Genomic DNA, 25,643 nt, shown 5'->3' with positions numbered 1-25,643 from the left:
ACAAAGATTGAATGGTTATAGTCTGAATAAATAACTGTCGTAGCCTACAACCATCACATGTTCAGTCTGCTTTCAAACTACCAGTGAGTTGGATTGGCTGCTGTATTTAATGTTCAGAAAACAAAAAACAATGTCCAGCAAGACTTGAAGATCTAAGGAGCGTTTTGTAAGGAGATAGGCCATCGGAGCACAGGTCCCAACTAGACAGAGTATAAGTTAGAAGCTTATAATGCATATCCCATCATTCATTAGATGAGAGAGAGAGGAAGACCGCTCAGGGTGCTCCGATTTAAAGCATCGATATTCGAGTGATAGGCTGTTTCAAAACTCATCGATATTCCAGTGATAGGCTGTTTCAAAACTCATCGATATTCCAGTGACAGGCTGTTTCAAAACTCATCGATATTCTAGTGATAGGCTGTTTCAAAACTCATCGATATTCCAGTGACAGGCTGTTTCAAAACTCATCGATATTCTAGTGATAGGCTGTTTCAAAACTCATCGATATTCCAGTGACAGGCTGTTTCAAAACTCATCGATATTCCAGTGATAGGCTGTTTCAAAACTCATCGATATTCTAGTGATAGGCTGTTTCAAAACTCATCATATTCCAGTGACAGGCTGTTTGAAAACTCATCGATATTCCAGTGACAGGCTGTTTGAAAACTCATCGATATTCCAGTGACAGGCTGTTTCAAAACTCATCGATATTCCAGTGATAGGCTGTTTCAAAACTCATCGATATTCGAGTGACAGGCTGTTTCAAAACTAAATGATATTCGAGTGACAGGCTGTTTCAAAACTCATCGATATTCCAGTGACAGGCTGTTTGAAAACTCATCGATATTCCAGTGACAGGCTGTTTCAAAACTCATCGATATTCCAGTGACAGGCTGTTTGAAAACTCATCGATATTCCAGTGACAGGCTGTTTGAAAACTCATCGATATTCCAGTGACAGGCTGTTTCAAAACTCATCGATATTCCAGTGACAGGCTGTTTGAAAACTCATCGATATTCCAGTGACAGGCTGTTTCAAAACAGGCTGTTTCAAAACTCATCTTCCAGTGACAGGCTGTTTCAAAACTCATCGATATTCCAGTGACAGGCTGTTTGAAAACTCATCGATATTCCAGTGACAGGCTGTTTCAAAACTCATCGATATTCCAGTGACAGGCTGTTTCAAAACTCATCGATATTCCAGTGATAGGCTGTTTCAAAACTCATCATATTCGTGACAGGCTGTTTCAAAACTCTAGTGATAGGCTGTTTCAAAACTCATCGATATTCCAGTGACAGGCTGTTTCAAAACTCATCGATATTCTAGTGATAGGCTGTTTCAAAACTCATCGATATTCCAGTGACAGGCTGTTTCAAAACTCATCGATATTCCAGTGATAGGCTGTTTCAAAACTCATCGATATTCTAGTGATAGGCTGTTTCAAAACTCATCATATTCCAGTGACAGGCTGTTTCAAAACTCATCGATATTCCAGTGATAGGCTGTTTCAAAACTCATCGATATTCCAGTGACAGGCTGTTTCAAAACTCATCGATATTCCAGTGACAGGCTGTTTCAAAACTCATCGATATTCCAGTGACAGGCTGTTTCAAAACTCATCGATATTCCAGTGACTCATCGATATTCCAGTGATAGGCTGTTTCAAAACTCATCGATATTCCAGTGATAGGCTGTTTCAAAACTCATCGATATTCCAGTGATAGGCTGTTTCAAAACTCATCGATATTCCAGTGATAGGCTGTTTCAAAACTCATCGATATTCCAGTGATAGGCTGTTTCAAAACTCATCGATATTCCAGTGATAGGCTGTTTCAAAACTCATCGATATTCGAGTGACAGGCTGTTTCAAAACTAAATGATATTCGAGTGACAGGCTGTTTCAAAACTCATCGATATTCCAGTGACAGGCTGTTTGAAAACTCATCGATATTCCAGTGACAGGCTGTTTCAAAACTCATCGATATTCGAGTGACAGGCTGTTTGAAAACTCATCGATATTCCAGTGACAGGCTGTTTGAAAACTCATCGATATTCCAGTGACAGGCTGTTTCAAAACTCATCGATATTCCAGTGATAGGCTGTTTCAAAACTCATCGATATTCGAGTGACAGGCTGTTTCAAAACTAAATGATATTCGAGTGACAGGCTGTTTCAAAACTCATCGATATTCCAGTGACAGGCTGTTTGAAAACTCATCGATATTCCAGTGACAGGCTGTTTCAAAACTCATCGATATTCCAGTGACAGGCTGTTTGAAAACTCATCGATATTCCAGTGACAGGCTGTTTGAAAACTCATCGATATTCCAGTGACAGGCTGTTTCAAAACTCATCGATATTCCAGTGACAGGCTGTTTGAAAACTCATCGATATTCCAGTGACAGGCTGTTTCAAAACTCATCGATATTCCAGTGACAGGCTGTTTGAAAACTCATCGATATTCCAGTGACAGGCTGTTTCAAAACTCAGCGATATTCGAGTGACAGGCTGTTTCAAAACTCATCGATATTCTAGTGATAGGCTGTTTCAAAACTCATCGATATTCTAGTGATAGGCTGTTTCAAAACTCATCGATATTCCAGTGACAGGCTGTTTCAAAACTCATCGATATTCTAGTGATAGGCTGTTTCAAAACTCATCGATATTCTAGTGATAGGCTGTTTCAAAACTCATCGATATTCTAGTGATAGGCTGTTTCAAAACTCATCGATATTCTAGTGATAGGCTGTTTCAAAACTCATCGATATTCCAGTGACAGGCTGTTTCAAAACTCATCGATATTCTAGTGATAGGCTGTTTCAAAACTCATCGATATTCTAGTGATAGGCTGTTTCAAAACTCATCGATATTCCAGTGACAGGCTGTTTCAAAACTCATCGATATTCCAGTGACAGGCTGTTTCAAAACTCATCGATATTCCAGTGACAGGCTGTTTCAAAACTCATCGATATTCCAGTGATAGGCTGTTTCAAAACTCATCGATATTCCAGTGATAGGCTGTTTCAAAACTCATCGATATTCCAGTGATAGGCTGTTTCAAAACTCATCGATATTCGAGTGACAGGCTGTTTCAAAACTAAATGATATTCGAGTGACAGGCTGTTTCAAAACTCATCGATATTCCAGTGACAGGCTGTTTGAAAACTCATCGATATTCCAGTGACAGGCTGTTTCAAAACTCATCGATATTCGAGTGACAGGCTGTTTGAAAACTCATCGATATTCCAGTGACAGGCTGTTTGAAAACTCATCGATATTCCAGTGACAGGCTGTTTCAAAACTCATCGATATTCCAGTGATAGGCTGTTTCAAAACTCATCGATATTCCAGTGACAGGCTGTTTGAAAACTAAATGATATTCCAGTGACAGGCTGTTTCAAAACTCATCGATATTCCAGTGACAGGCTGTTTGAAAACTCATCGATATTCCAGTGACAGGCTGTTTGAAAACTCATCGATATTCCAGTGATAGGCTGTTTGAAAACTCATTGATATTCCAGTGATAGGCTGTTTGAAAACTCTGCAGCTGCAATAAAAAATACCTCTTTACAATAAAAAATGAATGTGAGCTGCAAAAGCCTGACGGAGTGGTAATTTAGACACTCGATCAGTCCTTATATTAGTGTAGCATAGGCTATGCTGCAGCAAATGTAGGCCTACCTGTCACAAGGAAAACCCTGTACCATGATGAGATGATAGGTCTACATGCATTGTGAACTGCACTCCGTACTGAGATGGTCTGTCTCCACCATGAGCGTTGATGATTAATCACGCTGAGAGCAGAGAGAAAGCCATAGAGAAGCTGACATTGCATCATTTATCAGTTCCATTTCACATCATACTGTTGATATAAATAATTTATTACAATTGACTGGTTTCTCGCAGTTATTTATCCTGTGAAAAGGGAGGGCGGTAAATCTCAGTAACTGGGTTCCCACCATTCAAGCCTATCTGCTAGTGTTAGCTTCTGCATAAGTAGACCTGCTAGCCTCCACCTGCGATGGTGTTTCATCAATCTTAGGTCATTTGTCATGAGCGTGATCAGATACGTTTCAAGTTTAAATGTTGCATGCACATGTAGTGAAATGCCTTTCTTGCCACCTCTAAACCCATCAATGCAGTTCAATATAATCATAGTATTAAAAATAACATAAGGTAGAACAAATACATACAAATAAAATGATAACGAGTAGTAAGTAAGCTACAGTATATACTGGGTCAGTTCCAATACCATATTTACAATGTTCAGGGATACTAGAGTGATAGGGGTAGACATGAAAAGGGGTTAGGTGACTAGGCATCAGGATATACAGTGGGGCAAAAAAGTATTTAGTCAATTGTGCAAGTTCTCCCACTTAAAAAGATGAGAGAGGCCTGTAATTTTCATCATAGGTACACTTCAACTATGACAGACAAAATGAGAAAAAACAATCCAGAAATCACATTGTAGGATTTTGAATTAATTCATTTGCAAATTATGGTGGAAAATAAGTATTTGGTCACCTACAAACAAGCAAGATTTCTGGCTCTCACAGACCTGTACCTTCTTCTTTAAGAGGCTCCTCTGTCCTCCACTTGTTACCTGTATTAATGGCACCTGTTTGAACTTGTTATCAGTATAAAATACACCTGTCCACAACCTCAAACAGTCACACTCCAAACTCCACTATAGCCAAGACCAAAGAGCTGTCAAAGAACACCAGAAACAAAATTGTAGACCTGCACCAGGCTGGGAAGACTGAATCTGCAATAAATAAGCAGCTTGGTTTGAAGAAATCAACTGTGGGAGCAATTATTAGGAAATGGAAGACATACAAGACCACTGATAATCTCCCTCGATCTGGGGCTCCACGCAAGAGCTCACCCCGTGGGGTCAAAATGATCACAAGAACGGTGAGCAAAAATCCCAGAACCACACGGAGGGACCTAGTGAATGACCTGCAGAGAGCTGGGACCAAAGTAACAAAGCCTACCATCAGTAACACACTACGCCGCCAGGGACTCAAATCCTGCAGTGCCAGACGTGTCCCCCTGCTTAAGCCAGTACATGTCCAGGCCCGTCTGAAGTTTGCTAGAGAGCATTTGGATGATCCAGAAGAAGATTGGGAGAATGTCATATGGTCAGATGAAACCAAAATATAACTTTTTGGTAAAAACTCAACTCGTTGTGTTTGGAGGACAAAGAATGCTGAGTTGCATCCAAAGAACACCATACCTACTGTGAAGCATGGGGGTGGAAACATCATGCTTTGGGGCTGTTTTTCTGCAAAGGGACCAGGACGACTGATTTGTGTAAAGGAAAGAATGAATGGGGCCATGTATCGTGAGATTTTGAGTGAAAACCTCCTTCCATCAGCAAGGACATTGAAGATGAAACGTGGCTGGGTCTTTCAGCATGACAATGATTCCAAACACACCGCCCGGGCAACGAAACACCTTCGGAAGGTAGAAGGGTCGACATTTGACCATCAGGTATTCCAAGATGGGTAAACAATGGGTTAAGACTTCCACTGCGCTCGAGTCAGCACACCATTTGTTGTTAATGAAGAGGCAAACCCCTCCCTCTCTCGATTTCCCTGACTCCACTGTCTTGTTCGCTTGGTGAATGGAGAATCCCATCGAGTTGAATAGCCATGAGGGGTGTCTTGTCCAAAAGCCATGTTTCAGAAAAGCAGAAAATATTGCAGTTACGAGAGTACTGTTGGTAGCAAATCCACGATTGGTTGTCACACATCTAATTATCAAGTGACTGTACATTGGCCAGGAGATTGGAGGTAAGAGGTGGATGGTTTTCCCCTCAACTTAACCTCTCCAGGATCCCCCCTCTCTTGCCATTGTAAAGTTGGCGTTAGGGTAAAATTACAGAAAGAACCCAGGGCAGATGCATCAAAGTTGAAACCGTAATTGAGGTAAATAACTGAGATCTGATCTTCAAAAGTCATTGTCGGTTATAAGAAATGATAGTGGATACATTTCATGAAAATAAAGTAAAAATAAATGCCAAAAAAGTCACAAAATAGCAATGTTAGGTCGGAGCTCGCAAAACGAGGACCATACATTATGGCACCATCTTTATAGCGTTTTTTTAGCACCACTTTGTCTTGCCTTTTGTTTGTCCATCTTGAACAACGCACTCACTCCATCTGAGTCCGACCTGATTCACCTAACTTTTTTTTTTACTTGATAGCTAACACACCTGACTCCAATAATCACCTAATCATGATCTTCAATTTAGAATGCAGTTTGATTAATGTTTGCTAGGGATGGAGAAAAAGTGTGAGACCAATCAGGCCTTCGAGGACTGGAGTTGCCCACCTCTGGCCTATTAGGTGAGCAGCTCGAGGCGGGCTGACGCCGGCGCCACTGACAAATTGGCTCAACAGATTTTCTGTCTAACTCACCTACTAGCCATATAGATTGGACAACACAAACACTTTGCTTGCTAAATGTGGATATTAGAAAGGAGGGGTACTGTCAAAATGATTTTGTATCAAATATAGACATACTCTAGGTGAGCTCGTGGGCCCACCTGCCTTGCAGGGGCTGCAGTAGTTTCCGCTACAACAGTGACCCAAAACCAAAAATGGTTCTACCTGGAAACAAAAAGGGTTCCTCTATGGGGACAATCAAAGAACAATTTTTTCTAAGAGTGTATACAGACACGTACATATGCAAGCACACTCACCCACACAAACCCACACACACGTGAAAACACGCTTACACACATGCGTAAACACACACACGCACACTCTTTCTCACATCAGCTCTTCTCTACTTAACACAAGCCATACCTGTCAGAATCACTTAGATGCAACACACTGCTATCTGATACATGTATATCATCTATCCTGTCACACACACACACTCACAAAGACACTCACACAACCACCAACCCCAACACACACTTTGTCATCCTCTCATATACCCTTCACTAGACCAATGAAGCGGATGCTAAGCTACAGGACTGTTTCGCTAGCACAGACTGGAATTTGTTTCGGAGCACAATGAGGAGTTTACCACATCAGTCAATGGGCTTCGTTAATAAGTGCATCGAAGACGTTGTCCCCACAGTGACAGTATGTACGTACATATCTCAACCAGAAGCCATGAATTACAGGCAACAAACGCACTGAGCTAAAAGTTAGAGCTGCTGCTTTCAAGGAGTGGGACATTAATCCGGACACTTAAGAAATCCCACTACGATCACCAGAATCTCTATTGCACCTCACACTGCCCTCCTCTACCTGGAGAAAAGGAACACCTTCATGAGAATACTGTTCATTGACTATAGCTTAGCGTTCAACATCATTTCCCCCTCCAATGTCATCACTAAGATAAGGAACCTGGGACTGAACACCTCTCTCAGCAACTGGATACTGGACTCCCTAACGGGCTGCCCCCAGGTGGTGCGGGTAGGCAAAAACACATCCGCCACACTGACCATCAACACGGGGGCCCCTCAGGGGTGTGCGCTTAGTCCCCTCCTGTACACCCACGACTGTGTGGCTGCGCATGACTCAAATACCATCATTATTAAGTTTGCTGACGACACGACGGTGATAGGCCTGATCAACGATGAGACAGCCAACAGGGAGGAGGTCATAAACCTGGCAGTGTGGTGCCAGGACAGCAACCTCTCCCTCAATGTCAGCAAGACAAAGGAGCTGATCGTGGACTACATGAAATGCTGGGCTGAGCACGCCCCCATTCACATCAATAGGGCTGTAGTGGAACGGGTCGAGAGCTTCAACTTCCTCAGTGTCCACATCACTAAGGATCTATCATGGTCCACACACACCAACACAGTTGTGAAGAGGGCATGACAATACCTTTTCCCCCTCAGGAGGCTGAAAAGATTTGGCATGGGGCCCTTAGATCCTCAAAACATTTTACAGCTGCACCATTCAGAGCATATTGACTGACCGATTCAGGAAATTAGGCATATGTCGCAAGTCACGACTTCATGAGAGCCGTTTGAAGGTAAAAAACATTTATTTGATCAAAATGCGTTTTTTTGGAGAAAAGGCTTCTTGAACATGTGAACTTTCATGTGCCTCAATAACAAACTCGTATGCCATCTGAAAATACGAATACAATTGTTAAAATACGAGCCTGGTTGGTTAAGCCACAGAAAAAGTGAGCAACCTTCCCACTAGCCATGATTGGCTGAGATCATGAGTGGGCTGGACATGCCGAGAGAGGAGTTCGGATTGGACTGCCATAGAAGCTCGTCAGTCTGTGTTGGTAATCTTGACGAACATGGCTTTAAAAAAAATCTATTGTGTAGTGGAGCTGCATAAGTGTGGCACTCCACTTTCTGGAGAATCCAGTTTTGAAATCAGTGGAATTAGAGTATGATAGCTAAAGAGATTGAGGAAACACTAAGGGCAACCGTTACATTCCTGACAGAGAGACACGTAAAGTAAGATAATCTAGCGTTAGTTAGCTAACATTACATTTTCAGATATTACACGTTTTCTAATTTTGACTGAAAGTGGATTCAGTTAGCTGGCTGGCTCCCTAGCTAATGTTATTCTTTCTTTCCCAGAGCCGTTTGCTGTTCTAGTTAGAACCTAATGTTAGCTAACTAACATTGAACATGGTTGGTTACTGTGGCATCACTGTGGCATTGTTGGCACTGTTCATTGTTGTTTAACTAGCTAACGTTAGCTGGTTGGCTCGTTAGTTAACGTTATGTGAAGTGTGTGAACTTACATTATGTTTACCTAGCTAGGTACATTGTTTACCTAGCTAGCAAGCTATATTTGTATATATATATATCTGTATCTATATTTATATATATATATATATATACACAACAGATACCAAAAGACAGAAATATACAAACAAGAATACATAAACCTAACAGACATTACATATCAAGATTCATTTTCAATTTGTTAAATACTTTTATGGTGCGTATTGCTTTTTTGTTTTTACATTTTCTGATAATTTCAAAATAATATTTTAATTATATCTTAAATAATGTGAAAGGGGGCTTGTTCTCCGCCCACTTCATTTTATGGACAAAGAATCTTCCATGAAATATTTTTTTTCAATAACAATGAAAGTTAAATCAGGGTCCATATCATTTGGTTCAAAATAAAACATATTATCAGTCTTTCAAATTAATATTGATTGTTGTTTCTTTTAAAATAAAATCTTCTAACTCACACCAAAATCTTCTGACATAAGATCAGTCCCAAAATAAATGGTCAAGAGTCTCTGGGTCACAATCACAAAATAGACATTAGTTATCAATAGCTATTTTAAATCTGTGTGTAATAAAGGTCTTTACAGGGTCGATTCTATGAATGAGTTTGTATGATACTTCTTTTACCTTATTAGATATACAATATTTACCAGATAACAAAGAAACTTTGTTCCAGTTCACTTGTCCTAGGGCTGCATGCCAGTACATTTTAGCAGCGGAAATAGTAACATATTGACAATTTGATACTCCTTAGGAGTGAATGTAACATTGTGTGTTCTAATAAGTTCTGGATAATCATATAGTTGTCCATCATTATTCAATAATTGTTTAACCCAAATAATGTTGTTGTCAAACCAGTTCTGGAAAAATAAATACTTGTTTTTGTATTTTATGTCTTTATTATTATATTATTATTTATTATTATTCCATTATTCCAGCCTTTGCGGGATGCACGGGGGATATGGTCACTAGTGTAGCCAGGAGGTGAGGCCTCATTGAACACAGTAAATAAATCAGGCTTAAGCCATGTTTCAGTCAGGCCAATCACATCAAGATTGTAACTTTAGTTACTGACAGAGGAACATCCAAAGCAAGGGAGGTATAAACTAATCTGGACAGACATTCAGATTGTGATAAAAGTACACGTCCAGATGAAGAAAGATCTCTTAATAACCAGGAGTTCAATCTTTTTCCAATTCTCTCTACAATAGGAGAGAAATTTAAGTTGGCCCTTTATTTCAAATCAAATGTATTTGTCACATACACATGGTTAGCAGATGTTAATGTGAATGTAGCGAAATGCTTGTGCTTCTAGTTCCGACCATGCAGTAATATCTAACAAGTAATATAACCTAACAACTTCACAACAACTACCTAAAACACACAAGTGTAAAGGAATGAATGTACATAAAAATATATGAATGAGTGATTCCCAAACGGCATAGGCAAGATGCAGTAGATGGTATAGAGTACAGTATATACATATGAGATGAGTAATGTAGGGTATGTAAACATGATATAAAGTTGCTAATGATAAATTCATTACATACATTTTTCCATTATTAAAGTGGCTAGAGTTGAGTCAGTATGTTGGCAGCAGCCACTCAATGTTAGTGATGGCTGTTTAACAGTCTGAAGGCCTTGAGATAGAAGCTGTTTTTCAGTCTCTCTGTCCCAGCTTTGATGCACTTGTACTGACCTCGCCTTCTGGATGATAGCGGGGTGAACAGGCAATGGCTCGGGTGGTTGTTGTCCTTGATAATCCACAGGTGGTGTAGGTGTCCTGGAGGGCAGGTAGTTTGCCCCCGGTGATTCGTTGTGCAGACCTCACTACCCTCTGGAGAGCCTTACGGTTATGGGCGGAGCAGTTGCCGTGCCAGGCGGTGATACAGACCGACAGGATGCTCTCGATTGTGCATCTGTAAAAGTTTGTGAGTGTTTTTGGTGACAAGCCAAATTTCTTCAGCCTCCTGAGGTTGACGAGGCACTGCTGCGTCTTCTGCACCACGCTGTCTGTGTGGGTGGACCATTTCAGTTTGTCCGTGATGTGTACGCCGAGGAACTTAAAACTTTCCACCCTCTCCACTACTGTCCCGTCAATGTAGATAGGGGGCTGCTCCCTCCGCTGTTTCCTGAGGTCCACGATCATCTCTTTTGTTTTGTTGACATTGAGTGTGAGGTTATTTTCCTGACACCACACTCCGAGGGCCCTCATCTTCTCCCTGTAGGCCGTCTCGTCGTTGTTGGTAATCAAGCCTACCACTGTAGTGTCGTCTGCAAACTTGATGATTGAGTTGGAGGCGTGTATGGCCACGCAGTCGTGGGTGAACAAGGAGTACAGGAGAGGGCTGAGAACGCATCCTTGTGGGGACCCAGTGTTGAGGATCAGCGGGGTGGAGATGTTGTTACCTACCCTCACCACCTGGGGGCGGCCCGTCAGGAAGTCCAGCACCCAGTTGCACAGGGCGGGGTCGAGACCCAGGGTCTCGAGCTTAATTACGAGTTTGGAGGGTACTATGGTGTTAAATGCTGAGCTGTAATCGAGGAACAGCATCCTTAAATAGGTATTCCTCTTGTCCAGATGTTAAGATCTTTGCTAACTGTAATACCAAGAAATGTGATCACATCTTTTACAGGGATATTACATAGAGTTTAAGTCACATCTTTTCAATGCAAATAATTCACATTTCCTAATATTCAGAGATAAACCTGATACATGTGTGACGACAATAATACACTCAATAGCTTTCTTGACTTCATTATGATCTTTCAAAAAAAGCCATTTGTGAACATTTTATCTCTTTGTCTTGTATCTGAATACCCCTAAAACCAACCTTATTTATATGAAGTGCCATAACTTGTGACCAATAAAAATAAGAAAGGATAAATTAGGCATCCTTGTTTAATTCCACGTCTAATGTTGAATCTTTGTGAAGTTCCATGGGATAATTTAACAGAGCTTTTACTATTATTGGAAAGTGTCTTAATTACACTTTGAAAATATTGACCAAAACCAAAAAATGGAGGTCTCAAAAAGAAAAGAATGTTCAACTGTATCAAATGCCTTGTAAAAGTCAACAAATAAAATAAAGCTATCTTCCATAATGTGCTCATTGTTGTCTATCAAGTCCAATACTAGTCGAATATTATTACCTATATGTCTGCCCTTCATAAAACCAGACTGGGTATCGTCAATGATTTGGTCAAGACCTTTTTAAGTCTTTCTGCAAAGATGGATGCAAGTATCTTTCCATCATTGTTCAGTAGTGTGATTGGCCTCCAATTTTCTAACATCATAGAATGTTTGTTTGGTTTTGGTATTACAGAAATGAGGCCTTGTGTCATAGAAACAGGCAGGACCCCTAAATCAATTGCCTCCTTAAAAACATTCAATATAAATTCAATAATATCCTCCTGGAAATATTTATAGAATTCACTGATTATACCATCATTCCCTGGAGATTTGATCTCTTTCAACTTGCTGATACATTTTTTTATTTCATTGATAGAAATGATTTCATCACAAGACTTTTGGAAGTCTTCATTATTGATAGTCAATTATTGACTGTCTGGACATGTCCTTGTTACTCCAAGTGAATTCCTTTTTATCAGGTTATTTAGTTCTCCAAATATCGACTAATCCAAGACCAGGATTATTAACCTCAGGATTAACTATGCTGGATCTGTTAGGGGGGGTATATGTCAATCATCACATTACATACAGAATTCAAATCTCCACCTAAAATAGTTTTGATATCCTGAAATACACCTATAACTCTATTAATTTCTTCTTCAAATTCTTGAAATAATATCCTGTTGTTTTCTTTGTTGTTGGATGCATAAATATTCCCTAATAAAAACATTTCACCGTTGAAATGTACTGTTAAAATTAACCAACATCCAGAGTGGTGAGTCTTACTACTGTTGACCTTCCCTTTAAATGCACCTCTTAAAACTGCTACACCTGCGGAGTCGTTGTTGCCATATGATAACCAGATATCGTTATCCCATTGATTTTTCCAAAAAGATAGATCGGAAGAACAAGCATGAGTCTCTTGTAAAAAGTAAAAGTCTGGATTAAACCGTTTGCAATACAGGAACATAGCCTTACGCTTGAGTAAATTACAAATACCCCTGACATTAATTGAACAAAGAGATAAAGACATAAACTTCAACCAACAACCTTGTTATGCCAATATAAGCTTTTCCTAAGGATATGTAACTCAAAAGGATTTCCATCCCATTATTAACCTCTCCAACAAAAAAAACAAGCAAATATTGGTCATAAAGTTACCAAAGTATTCTTATGTCTACAAGGGGTAGACATTGTGTAGACTTTAGTTATTCACCTATAGTTAGTTATTCACCTATAATTAGGGTTTAGTTATTCACCTATAGTTAGTGTTTAGTTTAACAGTTCTCGGGTCAGCCTTCTCTCATTCAAGTGTTTGTGTACATTTTTATAATAAAAAGCTGCTATTCACCTTGGCCTGACAGTTCGGTCCAAGTTGGACTCTTGCTCTCACTCGAATGTTCTGATTTGGCCGCATTTCTTTCCCAACAATGATCACTCTCGCATCGATAAAAATATTAAGTTTTCCCTGCCTTTCGAGCTGCAGCCACCATCGGCCACAGTTTCTCTCTCGTCACTTTGTCTGCTGAGGTCAGATCCTCCATGAACCTCAATTTTTGCTTGATGGGGAATTCACAAAGCTTTGCTCGCCTCCAAAGAAGATCCCCTGTAGATCTGTTGGTGAACCGGATGATGGTTGTCCTCGGTCTCTTGTCTTGATCATTGACTCTTCCCAAACGATGGACGATGTCTACGTTTTCCTGAAGTTTGGCTTTTGATTTGGGAATGACAGCTCCACAGATGTCAACAGCTCTGCATTTGATGACCTCACCCGCATGCTCTGGAATTCCATGGAGCCTCAGGTTCCACCTGCGCTGGTATCTCTCCGCCGCATTCACCTTTTGCTCGAGTTCAGACACCTTCTTTTAATTTTCCTGGCAGATAACTTCCCCTTTCTTCATGTCAATTTTGAGGGTTTTCACTTCTCCAAAGATAAAGTCAACAGACTTTTTATGTCCTCAATTTTCATCATATTCTCCCTAACCATGACCTCCAAGCCATTTGCCCTTCCATCTATCTTTGCTGTCAAAAGCATTACAATATTGTTTTGCATCTCAAGAAGTGACATACCCTCTTGGCCTCTCATCTTTTTCCCCTGGGGCTTGACTAGAGTGCTGGGGTCGTACGGTAAAGACCTGAGCTGGGGACTGGAGGGGCGCAGGTTGTGAGCATTGTTGTCCATACTCACCACATTTTCATCACCCATTGCAGTATTTCCCCCAACAGTTACATTCTGAAGAGGAGTACCCAAAATCATACTATCTTTTGTGGTTAACTGTCCATCTGACGATCTCTCCATTTCTTTCCTTTTGGTTCTGGTCGTGGCAGTTTCCATGTACGTTCGACAAGCTAGTTTTTGAGCTAGCTAATTTATCAGGCTAACTTAGTTTTAGAGGTGAATAACTTGCAGAAAGTAATCAATTACTTTGGTAAATAAACTAAACCATATTCATACAGGGTTTTATGACCATAGAAATAATCCAATGGTCATAATTGGGTAAGGAAATCCAATAATTCCTTCAGCTACCAAAACAAATTATCTGCACTGAACGCCATCTTGCGCGTGCCATCTAGCTAGCAAGCTACATGTCTTAAGATAAAGTGTACTGTTAGCTAGCTAGCTAACGTTAGCTGGCTGGCTCGCTAGCTGACGTTATTATTAGTTTCCCAGAGCCGTGTGCTGTTCTAGTTAGAGCCTAATGTTAGCTAGCTAACATTGAACATGGTTGGTTAGCTCCCAGCACTGTGCCATTGTTGGCATTGTTTATTGTTTAACTAGCTAACGTTGGCTTGCTCGTTAGCTAACGTTATATGATGTATGTACAACACCTGTTGAATATAGCTGGTGTCAGTGAACGTCTGCAAAAAAGCACAATGAAATTGTTGCCAGCAAAACTGGTTAGGCTGTGTTCATGTTATCCAGAGGTAAGCAAATCATCGGCTAGAGCATCAAGTGTGCGCTTTGAGAGCGAAACGAAATTGGTGGGGCTAAAGCTTTGGGTGAGGGTGTGAACAATGTTGAATGGGTTTACGCAAAGAAGAGCTCTTCACTAGAGAGCAAAACATTCAAATGTGATTTTCTCAAAAGTGAGTTTATAAATTGATCAACTTTCAAAGCAGAATTACTTTCCCATTGTCCCTCAAATGCAGTGTTTGATATACCATTTTGTAGCTCCGAGTCTATACTTCTATATAATGTAAAAAACATCATTTCTAATTTTGCTACAAAAGACCGAATCCAGGTGTTGAGTAACATTTTACATTGACATTTCAGTAATTCAGCAGAAACTCTTATCCAGTTACTTAAAGTTAATGCATTCATCTTAAGATAGCTAGGTGGGACAATCACATACCTCAGGAATAGGAAGTACACTATTCCTTAATGAAGTAGTTATCATCAAATTCACAGCTGGAAGGGGGAGTTCAGGGCAGGTGTTGGTTCAGGAAAGTATTTAAAAATATATATTATTATTATATTTTTGGGGGTGGGGTGAGGGGGATTATTTAAAATACGCTTTTAAGAGGTAGGGTTTCAGGTACTTTCAGAAGATGTCCAGGCAGTCTGCTGTCCTGGCTTCAGGGGGAAGCTGGTTCCACCATTGGGTTGCCAGGACAGGGAAGAGCTTGTGCTGAGTGGGAACTGCCCTGCCGTATGGATGGAAGGGCAAAGAGACCTGAGGTGGCAGGACGAAGAGCTCAGGTTGGGATGTTAGGGTTTGAGCATAGCTTGAATGTAGGGAGGGGCAGTTCCTCTTGCTGCCTCATAGGCACTACAGAAGGTAGTGAGTACTGCCCAGTACATCACTGGAGCCAAACTCCCGGCCATCCAAGACTTTTATACCGGGCGGTGTCAGAGGAAAGCCCTAAAAATTGTCAGACTCCAGCCACCCAAGTCATCGACTGTTCTCTCTGCTACCACATGGCAAGTCCAGTTTATTATCTATCTTGTTGCCAAGTCACCCTTTCTCTCTGCATTGCTGGGAAGGGCCTGTAAGTTAGCATTTCACTGTTAGTCTACACCTGTTGTTTACGAAGCATGTGACATATAAAATTGGATTTGATTAGATTCCTACCTCCATATCCCCACCGCCATACCCCCGGAGTCCCCCCTCAGCCTTCCTACCTTTCCCAGTTTGGGTGCAGCGGGTCTGAGGTGGGGCTGTGCGTTGCTGGGCCTTGCAGCATTAATGAGCCTTGGTGTTTGATGAAGACAGCCAGAATGAGTGTGGCTTGATGGAGACGCCATGGCTAACAGCTGCTGTCACCATCGCTGAGGGATCAAAGAGCTCCACCGGCCGCCATCCCTAATTCATTACTCACACACATACTTCAGAGCCACACACGCACACACCCAGTACCCCTCCAATGTCAACCTTCTACTTTTTTTTCTACAGTGCCTCATCAGTTCTGAGTATAGGTCATGCAGTAGATTAGTCTCCCCCCCCCTCTGTCTCTCTCCCCCTGTCTCTCTCTCTCTCCCCCTGTCTCTCTTTCTCTCTCTCTCTCTCTCTCTCTCTCTCTCTCTCTCTCTCTCTCCCTCTCTCCCTGTCTCTCTCTCTCTCTCTCTCTCTCTCCCCCCCCCTGTCTCTCTCTCTCTCCCCCTGTATCTCTCTCTCTCCCCCCTCTGTCTCTCTCCCCCTGTCTCTCTCTCTCTCCCCTGTCTCTCTCTCTCTCTCTCTCTCTCTCTCTCTCTCCCCCTGTCTCTCTCTCTCTCTCTCCCCCCTGTCTCTCTCTCCCTCTCCCTGTATCTCTCTCTCTCTCTCTCCCCCCCCTGTCTCTCCCCCTGTCTCTCTCTCTCTCCCCCTGTATCTCTCTCTCTCTCTCTCTCTCTCTCTCTCTCTCCCCCTGTCTCTCTCCCCCTGTCTCTCTCTCTCTCCCCCCCCCCGTCTCTCTCTCTCTCCCCCTGTCTCTCTCTCCCTCTCCCTGTATGTCCCCATCTCTCTCCTTTACTCACTGTGAACACACACACACATGTTCAATCTACTGTATTTCAGTCTACTACGGCTTTTGAAGGACTACTTAAACTATAGTAGTAAGTGGGAGCCTTTTTTGTATTCCACCTGCCCTATAATTACCATTAAACTCTGTCTGCTGGCACTTCTGTATTGCATTAACCTATCATTTTAAAAGGAACCAAAGTAGTTCAGAGCTTGTACTCTTATGGTTGTTTGTCGTTCTCATTTAACACCATGCTCTGAAAGAGGCGCTCTGGGGCTCGCTGGTGTAAAGCTGCCATTCAAGTCTTTGTTGTCGAGACTCGAGACAACACACAACAGACACATGCATGCAGGCACACACGCACACATTGCAGGCACACACACGCACACATACACACTTGCATGCATTAGCATGTATAACTGTAATGCATGCAGGCACAACACACACATGTCACACAAACACACATGCATGCAGGCACACACACGCACACATACACACTCACACAAACACACATGCATGCACGCACACACGCACACATACACACTCACACAAACACACATGCATGCAGGCAACATTTCACAAATGCACACATGCATGCAGGCACACAAACCGATTCCTCAAAGTGGCTTGTTTGTTCCTTGTGTTGTTCACGTTATTATTGAACACTTATTAATGAACGTCGGCACAATTACGTTTTGAACATTAAGGAACGTTAGCTCTCTTCTAGGTTTTAAACAGACAAGCATTGTGATATGTTAGCACAATTACGTTTTGAACATTAAGGAACGTTAGCTCTCTTCTAGGTTATAAACAGACAAGCATTGTGATATGTTAGCACAATTACGTTTTGAACATTAAGGAACGTTATAAACAGACAGCATGCTCTCTTCTAGGTTATAAACAGACAAGCATTGTGATATGTTAGCACAATTACGTTTTGAACATTAAGGAACGTTAGCTCTCTTCTAGGTTATAAACAGACAAGCATTGTGATATGTTAGCACAATTACGTTTTGAACATTAAGGAACGTTAGCTCTCTTCTAGGTTTTAAACAGACAAGCATTGTGATATGTTAGCACAATTACGTTTTGAACATTAAGGAACGTTAGCTCTCTTCTAGGTTTTAAACAGACAAGCATTGTGATATGTTAGCACAATTACGTTTTGAACATTAAGGAACGTAAGGTTTTAACGTTATATGTTAGCACAATTACGTTTTGAACTTAAGGAACGTTAGCTAGGTTTTAAACAGACAAGCATTGTGATATGTTAGCACAATTACGTTTTGAACATTAAGGAACGTTAGCTCTCTTCTAGGTTATAAACAGACAAGCATTGTGATATGTTAGCACAATTACGTTTTGAACATTAAGGAACGTTAGCTCTCTTCTAGGTTATAAACAGACAAGCATTGTGATATGTTAGCACTTGCCAGATGCCATTTGAGCCTTGATAACTGCCAAATATATACAGCTTTGACAACCTAATGAGTGAAATATTCGCATTGCTTCTCAAACCTATATTTAAGCGTTTGTTCAGGTGAAGACTCTGGAGCTGACTGGCGGCGACATTTGGTGAAGATGCCGGTCCGACAAACAATTGCTTATTACTCCTGAAATCCTAGAATAAAACTAACATGATCTGTAATTGTCTCTTTTATACGTGGACATGATTTTTGTTGGTGAAAGGGATGAACATGGCATTGCTAGCTGGCTTCTGACTTATTCATCCTACTTTACTAACAACTGGCAAACTGTATCAGGCAGCTTTCGATGCGAGGGGAAAAACAAATAGCTAGCTATATTTGCTAAGCTATCCCTCTGATTGAGAAAGCTGATTTAAAAATGGCATTAGCTAGCTAGCTAGATTGAAACTGCTGGAGGAAATTTAGATACCGTTTCCTAACTCTCACCACCAGTCTGAGTTCACCACCTTAGCTAGCTAAGTGGACTGTAGATACATTTCCAGAAAATAACAACTATATAATTGCTAGCTATAATGCTGACTATTTTGAACACTTGTTGTCAAACTACTTTGTTCCCCTGACTGTGTATTGATGCACTGGTGACTGAAGAAGTTGACATTTCACCGCAAATAGGCTGTTGTTTTGGTATAATTTGTCTGAATAGGCTCGTGCCCATTTACATTACTGTTCCATTAGTTAACTTAATTAGTGACTGACTAGGATAATTCTTATTCATGTTTTAGGTATTGTTGAATTAGAAAGCAGCATGCAGACATAACAGGGCCCGTATACACAAAGCATCTCAGAAGAGGAGAACTGATTTTAGGATCAGTTTTGCCTTTTATATCATAATGAATGTTTACATTGACAAGGGGGAGCTGATCCTACATCTCTATTCCAACTCTGAAGACGCTTTGGGAAGAAAGCTGTGACCCAATACTTTGCACAGCTGTCTTTCGTCAAATCAAATCAAATCAAATGTATTTATATAGCCCTTCGTACATCAGCTGATATCTCAAAGTGCTGTACAGAAACCCAGCCTAAAACCCAAACAGCAAGCAATGCAGGTGTAAAAGCATCACAGGACCCTAGGGGTATTACAGTCAATGTTTATTACCTGGACATTTGTCTGTGCATTTTCATGTCCATGACACTAACAAAAGAGTTGAATTGTTCAGCAACATGTGCAGTGAACATTGCTTTGGTGATGAAAGGTACATAATGCATTTGTCATCTCCCTAGCAAGCCACTGCATGCTGTGACCTGGGCATGGATGGTGACACACATCTTCTTCAAGCTTTCTGACTGAATACTTGTGTCTTCAGTGGTTCCAGAAGCAAGGGCCTTACCTAGGAGCACAGCAACAGTCTCTCTTTCAGTCTCACAGTCATTCTGTCAACATGTACAGTATGTAACCACTCAAATTCATACAAACTGCTATGGATGCAAATACCGACTTATCACTTTGTCCCATTCTTTAATCTTGTCAGAGATATATATTTTAGCTGAGACACCTGTATGATATACATGAATTACAAATGTATTCACTCTGGACATGACTTATTTTAGATATTTTAAATAATATGTGTATTTGTCTGGATGTTTACATAAGTTAATACAAATTTAAAAACCAACATGACAAACATGCTATGAAAAAGTTAGTGTTTTGTAATCTTTTTTTTCTTCTTTTTTTTTAATATACATACAAAACTATAGCATTTGTTCTTACCCAATATGTGGCCGTTGAATGTCTGAGGATAGCTGGCAACAGGGTGGCAGGTTTGTTGAGCTCCATAGCCCAGCAGACTCACCTAGACGAAAGGGGGATGGACACATGATAGTTTTGATAAAAGGGGGGAGAGAGCATGAGTTGGAGTGAGTACAGTAAATCCAATCCAACCATTTGCCCTTGATAATATGCTAGCATCACACAAGCAGACTGCCATAGTGAAGGAGGTTTACACAGTGCATCAACTATACCACTATGAGTGGAGCTTACTTCTCTGTGCTCTGGAGAGGTCGCAGGTAGTTGGTTAGAAGGCTCTGGAGAGGTCGCAGGTAGTTGGTTAGAAGGCTCTGAAGAGGTCGCAGGTAGTTGGTTAGAAGGCTCTGAAGAGGTCGCAGGTAGTTGGTTAGAAGGCTTTGGAGAGGTCGCAGGTAGTTGGTTAGAAGGCTCTGGAGAGGTCGCAGGTAGTTGGTTAGAAGGCTCTGGAGAGGTCGCAGGTAGTTGGTTAGAAGGCTCTGGAGAGGTCGCAGGTAGTTGGTTACATTTACATTACATTTAAGTCATTTAGCAGACGCTCTTATCCAGAGCGACTTACAAATTGGTGCGTTCACCTTATGACATCCAGTGGAACAGCCACTTTACAATAGTGCATCTAAATCTTTTAAGGGGGGGGTGAGAAGGATTACTTTATCCTATCCTAGGTATTCCTTAAAGAGGTGGGGTTTCAGGTGTCTCCGGAAGGTGGTGATTGACTCCGCTGTCCTGGCGTCGTGAGGGAGTTTGTTCCACCATTGGGGGGCCAGAGCAGCGAACAGTTTTGACTGGGCTGAGCGGGAACTGTACTTCCTCAGTGGTAGGGAGGCGAGCAGGCCAGAGGTGGATGAACGCAGTGCCCTTGTTTGGGTGTAGGGCCTGATCAGAGCCTGGAGGTACTGAGGTGCCGTTCCCCTCACAGCTCCGTAGGCAAGCACCATGGTCTTGTAGCGGATGCGAGCTTCAACTGGAAGCCAGTGGAGGGAGCGGAGGAGCGGGGTGACGTGAGAGAACTTGGGAAGGTTGAACACCAGACGGGCTGCGGCGTTCTAGATGAGTTGTAGGGGTTTAATGGCACAGGCAGGGAGCCCAGCCAACAGCGAGTTGCAGTAATCCAGACGGGAGATGACAAGTGCCTGGATTAGGACCTGCGCCGCTTCCTGTGTGAGGCAGGGTCGTACTCTGCGGATGTTGTAGAGCATGAACCTACAGGAACGGGCCACCGCCTTGATGTTAGTTGAGAACGACAGGGTGTTGTCCAGGATCACGCCAAGGTTCTTAGCGCTCTGGGAGGAGGACACAATGGAGTTGTCAACCGTGATGGCGAGATCATGGAACGGGCAGTCCTTCCCCGGGAGGGAAGAGCAGCTCCGTCTTGCCGAGGTTCAGCTTGAGGTGGTGATCCGGTTAGGCTCTGGAGATCCTTGGACCAGTCTGCTTCTGTAGCACCTGGAGAGAGACAGATAGAGGTAGTGAGTGTGCTTTAAAGAGAGCCCTCACCCCTGACCCACCCCTGGCCAAGGGCTTCCTGCCCAAACCTCTAATCGTAGTCTCTCTAATAGGGAGTTAGCCCAGGATTAGACTGTTGTATGGCGCACAGGATTTATCCACTTCTTATGAGTATAGTATTAGCTCTTGAAATGGTATAATACATTTAAAGGAAAAAATAATATCATGACATACAGTGCTCCATGTTCCTGCTGATTGCAAGCCTCAACCTGGATACATGATTCATGCTTGCAAATGACAACAGATTGGTCAGCACCAGTTACCACAGTCACAATGTTATACATCCTATTTCTACAATGCATCTTCTTAAAATCTGATTTTAAACCTAATCCTAACAACACTGTTAAATTAAGACCAAAAGGCAAATGTTTGTTTTCTAGAATTTTTACGATTTTGCTTTTTGGATGTAGCAACTAGTGGAAACCCAACAGAGTGATACAAATATACTGTAACGACCCTTGGTTTATAAACACAGAAATCGACTCTGCCGTTTGAGCACGCTTTTGCAGCACAGTCGACAGCGCGCCGGACCCTCCTTTCAAAGAGCGCGTCCTCGGCCAGCTTGTGACTCTCCGTCTCACAGGAACGCGCTCACCGGCCAAGCACACGCACTGTCGTGGATGCAAGGTCCGAACACTTCTGACACCAGTGTAATGAAACAGGCAGAGAGCAGGTCTCGAACCCTCGACCTTCTGGCCCAAGGTCCTGCGCGCTATTGACTGTGCCGCAAAAGCAAGCTCGAGCGGCAGAGTCGATTTCCGTGCTTATACAATATATGTACCATGATGTGATAATGCTTACGACAAATTACATGGCACCCATGTGAATTTATAGCTATTATTTATGTTATGGCATCACGTACAGTACCATTTCACTAACACTTGCAATCTTGATTTATTCCATCATGATATCAACAACAACATGCTCCTTATTTGACTATAGTTAGCTGCAAGCTTAGTCAGATGCAGCCTGTGAGGCCAGGCAAATTTTGGGGCCAAAATGATTCAAAGAAGGTGAAAAGCCTGGGTAGCTAGTGTAGCCGATGTGAAATTACTAGCTCGGTGGTGCGCGCTAGTGGCGTGTCAATCGGTAACTTCACTTGCTCTGAGACCTTGAAGTAGAGCTTTTGTGGAGCGATGGGTGACGATGCTTCAAGGGTGACTGTTGACGTGTGCAGAGCGTCACTGGTTTGCGCCCAGGTCGGGGCGAGGGGATGGACGTAAAATCAATACTGTTACACTAGCAAGCTAGTGAAACATGGCCTTTAAAGTTGGCACTGTGTCATATTGTGATTTAAAGGTGGCATGGGGTCTCATCTTGATTTAAAGGTGACATGGTGTCACCTCGTGATTGTAAGGTGGCATGGTGAACTGCCATGATTTCAAGGTGGGACAGTAAACTGTCACCGCTCTCTCTCTCTGTGTGTGTTTCTCTCTCAATTAAATTCAATTCAAGGGGCTTTATTGGCATTGGAAACATATGTTAACGTTGCCAAAGCAACTGAAGTAGATAATATAAAAAAGTGAAATAAACAATAAAAATGAACAGTAAACATTACACTCACATAAGCTCCAAAAGAATAAAGACATTACAAATGTTGTATTATGTATCTCTCTCTCTCCTCCCGCCTAACCAGAACCCCCAAGACTGCAGTAAGGCCAGGAAGCTGGTGTGTAACATCAACAAGGGCTGTGGCTACGGCTGTCAGCTGCACCACGTGGTCTACTGCTTCATGATCGCCTATGGCACACAGCGCACCCTCATCCTGGAGTCCCACAACTGGCGCTACGCCACGGGCGGCTGGGAGACTGTCTTCCACCCCGTCAGCAACTCCTGTACTGAGCGTACCGGGGTGTCTACAGGGCACTGGTCAGGTAGGTACGGTGAGCACTGTCTGGTGAGTTGTGTATTTAGAGAGCTGGGCCCTGTTCTATATCTATGGTTGGGCCATTGAGGTTTCTGCATTATGATGCATTTACATGACACTAAAACATTCTATGGCAGCCATGTTAGCGCCCCATTAATATTACATCAGGAATATTTAAATAATGCTATGTAACTGAATTATTTTAATTAGAACAATATTCACAATTCTAAAAGTTGGCCCAACTCTCTAAATACATGGCTTTGGTGACCACTATCTATACCTCCTTGACCAGGCCTGGGCAATTCCAGTCCTCGGGGGCCTAATTGGTGTCCACTTTCCCCCCATCCCTAGCAAACACACTTGATTAAACTAATTGCATTTTTAACTGAAAATCATGATTAGTTGATTATTGGAGTCAGGTGCGTTAGCTGGGTCTGGGGAAAAAGTGTGACACCAATCAGGCCCCCGAGGACTGGTGTTGCCCAGGCCTGTCCTAGACAGTGATCCTTTCCATTGTCTTATGTCAGATAGCACATCGGTTCTGCCTGAACTGATCTGTCTCGTATCTTGCAAAGGGTCATGGGATAGATGGAAAGTAATCCGGCAACATGCCGCAACATTAAAACATATTACCTACAGTAGGTCATATCATCTGCTGAACCCCATTTCTGCCTCAAAACTGTCTGATTAATCTAAGCTAAAACAATAAATATGTCAATAATGTTGATATTTCTTTGGTGAGGAAGTCGCCCCATTTTACACCTAGCTAAGGATTGTTGTGCTTCAATGAGCAGTATTTCTTAAGTTATGGGCACAAAAGCTATCATGGATTTGTCCAACAGCTGAGCCAGTCACTGAAATCATCTTTTTTTTTTTTTTTTTTTTTTTTCACTTTATTTAACAATGCTAGTTGAAACAAACTCATCTACCTGCGACCTGGCCAAGATAAAGTGCAGTGTGAACAGACAACACAAGTTACACATGGAGTAAGCAATAAACTGTCAATAACTAGTAGTGCTAATGGGCTCTACATTAATTGTGAAAAGGCATGAAGCAGCTGTTTTTCTGATTAACACTGGGTGATAAATGATCAGATGGTCATGTACCGAATATTGGTGTGCAAAAGAGCAGAAAAGTAAATAATTTTTTTTTTTTTTAAAACAGTATAAAAACAGTATGGGGATGAGAAAAATGGGTGGGCTATTTACGGACTGACTATGAAGACAACGTTAGCTGCTCGGATGTGATTTTGATTGTCACATACAACGAAAGGCGGCCAAATGAGGTGTTGGCTTTAGGGATGATCAGTGAGATACACCTGCTGGAGTTGGGTGTTGCCATCGTGAACTGAGATAAGGCGGAGCTTTAGCATGGACTTGTACCATGGGTCAGGCCAATAGTAGCCACGGCCAGCCGGAGCTAAATAAGTGCCTTGCAGTCAGTTTCTCTATATTTAAACTGGCTAAGCAAGCTTTTATGTTAGTGAAAAACAGATGGCACTACATAACTGCATCCAGTTTCTGAGCTAGAGTGTTGGAAGCCATTTTGTAGATGACATCGCTAAACAGTTAGGATACACAGGAGATTGGGTCACTGAACTTTGGCAAAGAACGACCTTGAAACAGAGATGTTTGATGTGAGTCTGGAAGGAGAGTTTGCAGTCTAGCCAGACACCTTACTTATAGATGTCCACATATTCAAAACCATCCAGGGTGGTGATGCTAGTCGGGCATGCGGGTGCAGGCAGCGATCGGTTGAAAAGCATGCATTTGGTTTTACTCGCGTTTAAGAGCAGTTGGAGGCCACGGAAGGAGTGCTGTATGGCATTGAAGCTCGTTTGAGGTTTAAAGTGTCCAAAACTATATAGAATCACTGTCACAATATTTTAAAATAATCATTAGCTATCAGAGTTTGTAATAACCCTTAGCGCCCATAGAGACTGCAAAAGGAGGAACTATGTTTGACCATTTTTGAATGGCGGACCAGGCAAGGCAGTCATCACAAGACAGATCTGGATGAGGGATTGTCAGAGTCAAAGCCTTGGGGGTGAAAGCCTGCATCTGTCTTTTATCGATGGACAATGATATCTGTTTTAGTCATATGCACTGGCTAAAACCTGACAGTTTCACCCAGATTGCACACTGAATGCTACGGTGGGATTCAGATGGTCAAACCTGTTTGTTGACTTGGCTCCAAGACCTTAGAAACATTGGATATAGGTCTATAGCAGTTTGGGTC

The 25,643-nt window shown here is 42.0% G+C and overlaps 1 protein-coding gene across 1 annotated transcript in view; it reads left to right on the top strand.

Moving 5' to 3' along the window:
* Window positions 1-25,643, top strand: part of LOC115115430 (alpha-(1,6)-fucosyltransferase-like) — a 187,754-nt gene that overhangs the window by 146,754 nt on the left and 15,357 nt on the right. The window contains exon 6 of the mRNA XM_065026209.1: window positions 23,175-23,412. Within this exon, the coding sequence (XP_064882281.1) occupies window positions 23,175-23,412 (238 nt within the window). The remainder of the gene's footprint in view (window positions 1-23,174; window positions 23,413-25,643) is intronic.

Source organism: Oncorhynchus nerka, linkage group LG13, assembly GCF_034236695.1.
Source record: "Oncorhynchus nerka isolate Pitt River linkage group LG13, Oner_Uvic_2.0, whole genome shotgun sequence".
In the NCBI taxonomy this organism is placed as follows: domain Eukaryota; kingdom Metazoa; phylum Chordata; class Actinopteri; order Salmoniformes; family Salmonidae; genus Oncorhynchus; species Oncorhynchus nerka.
Note: the sequence above shows the minus strand (reverse complement) of the source record. Positions and strands in the feature narration are given on the sequence as shown.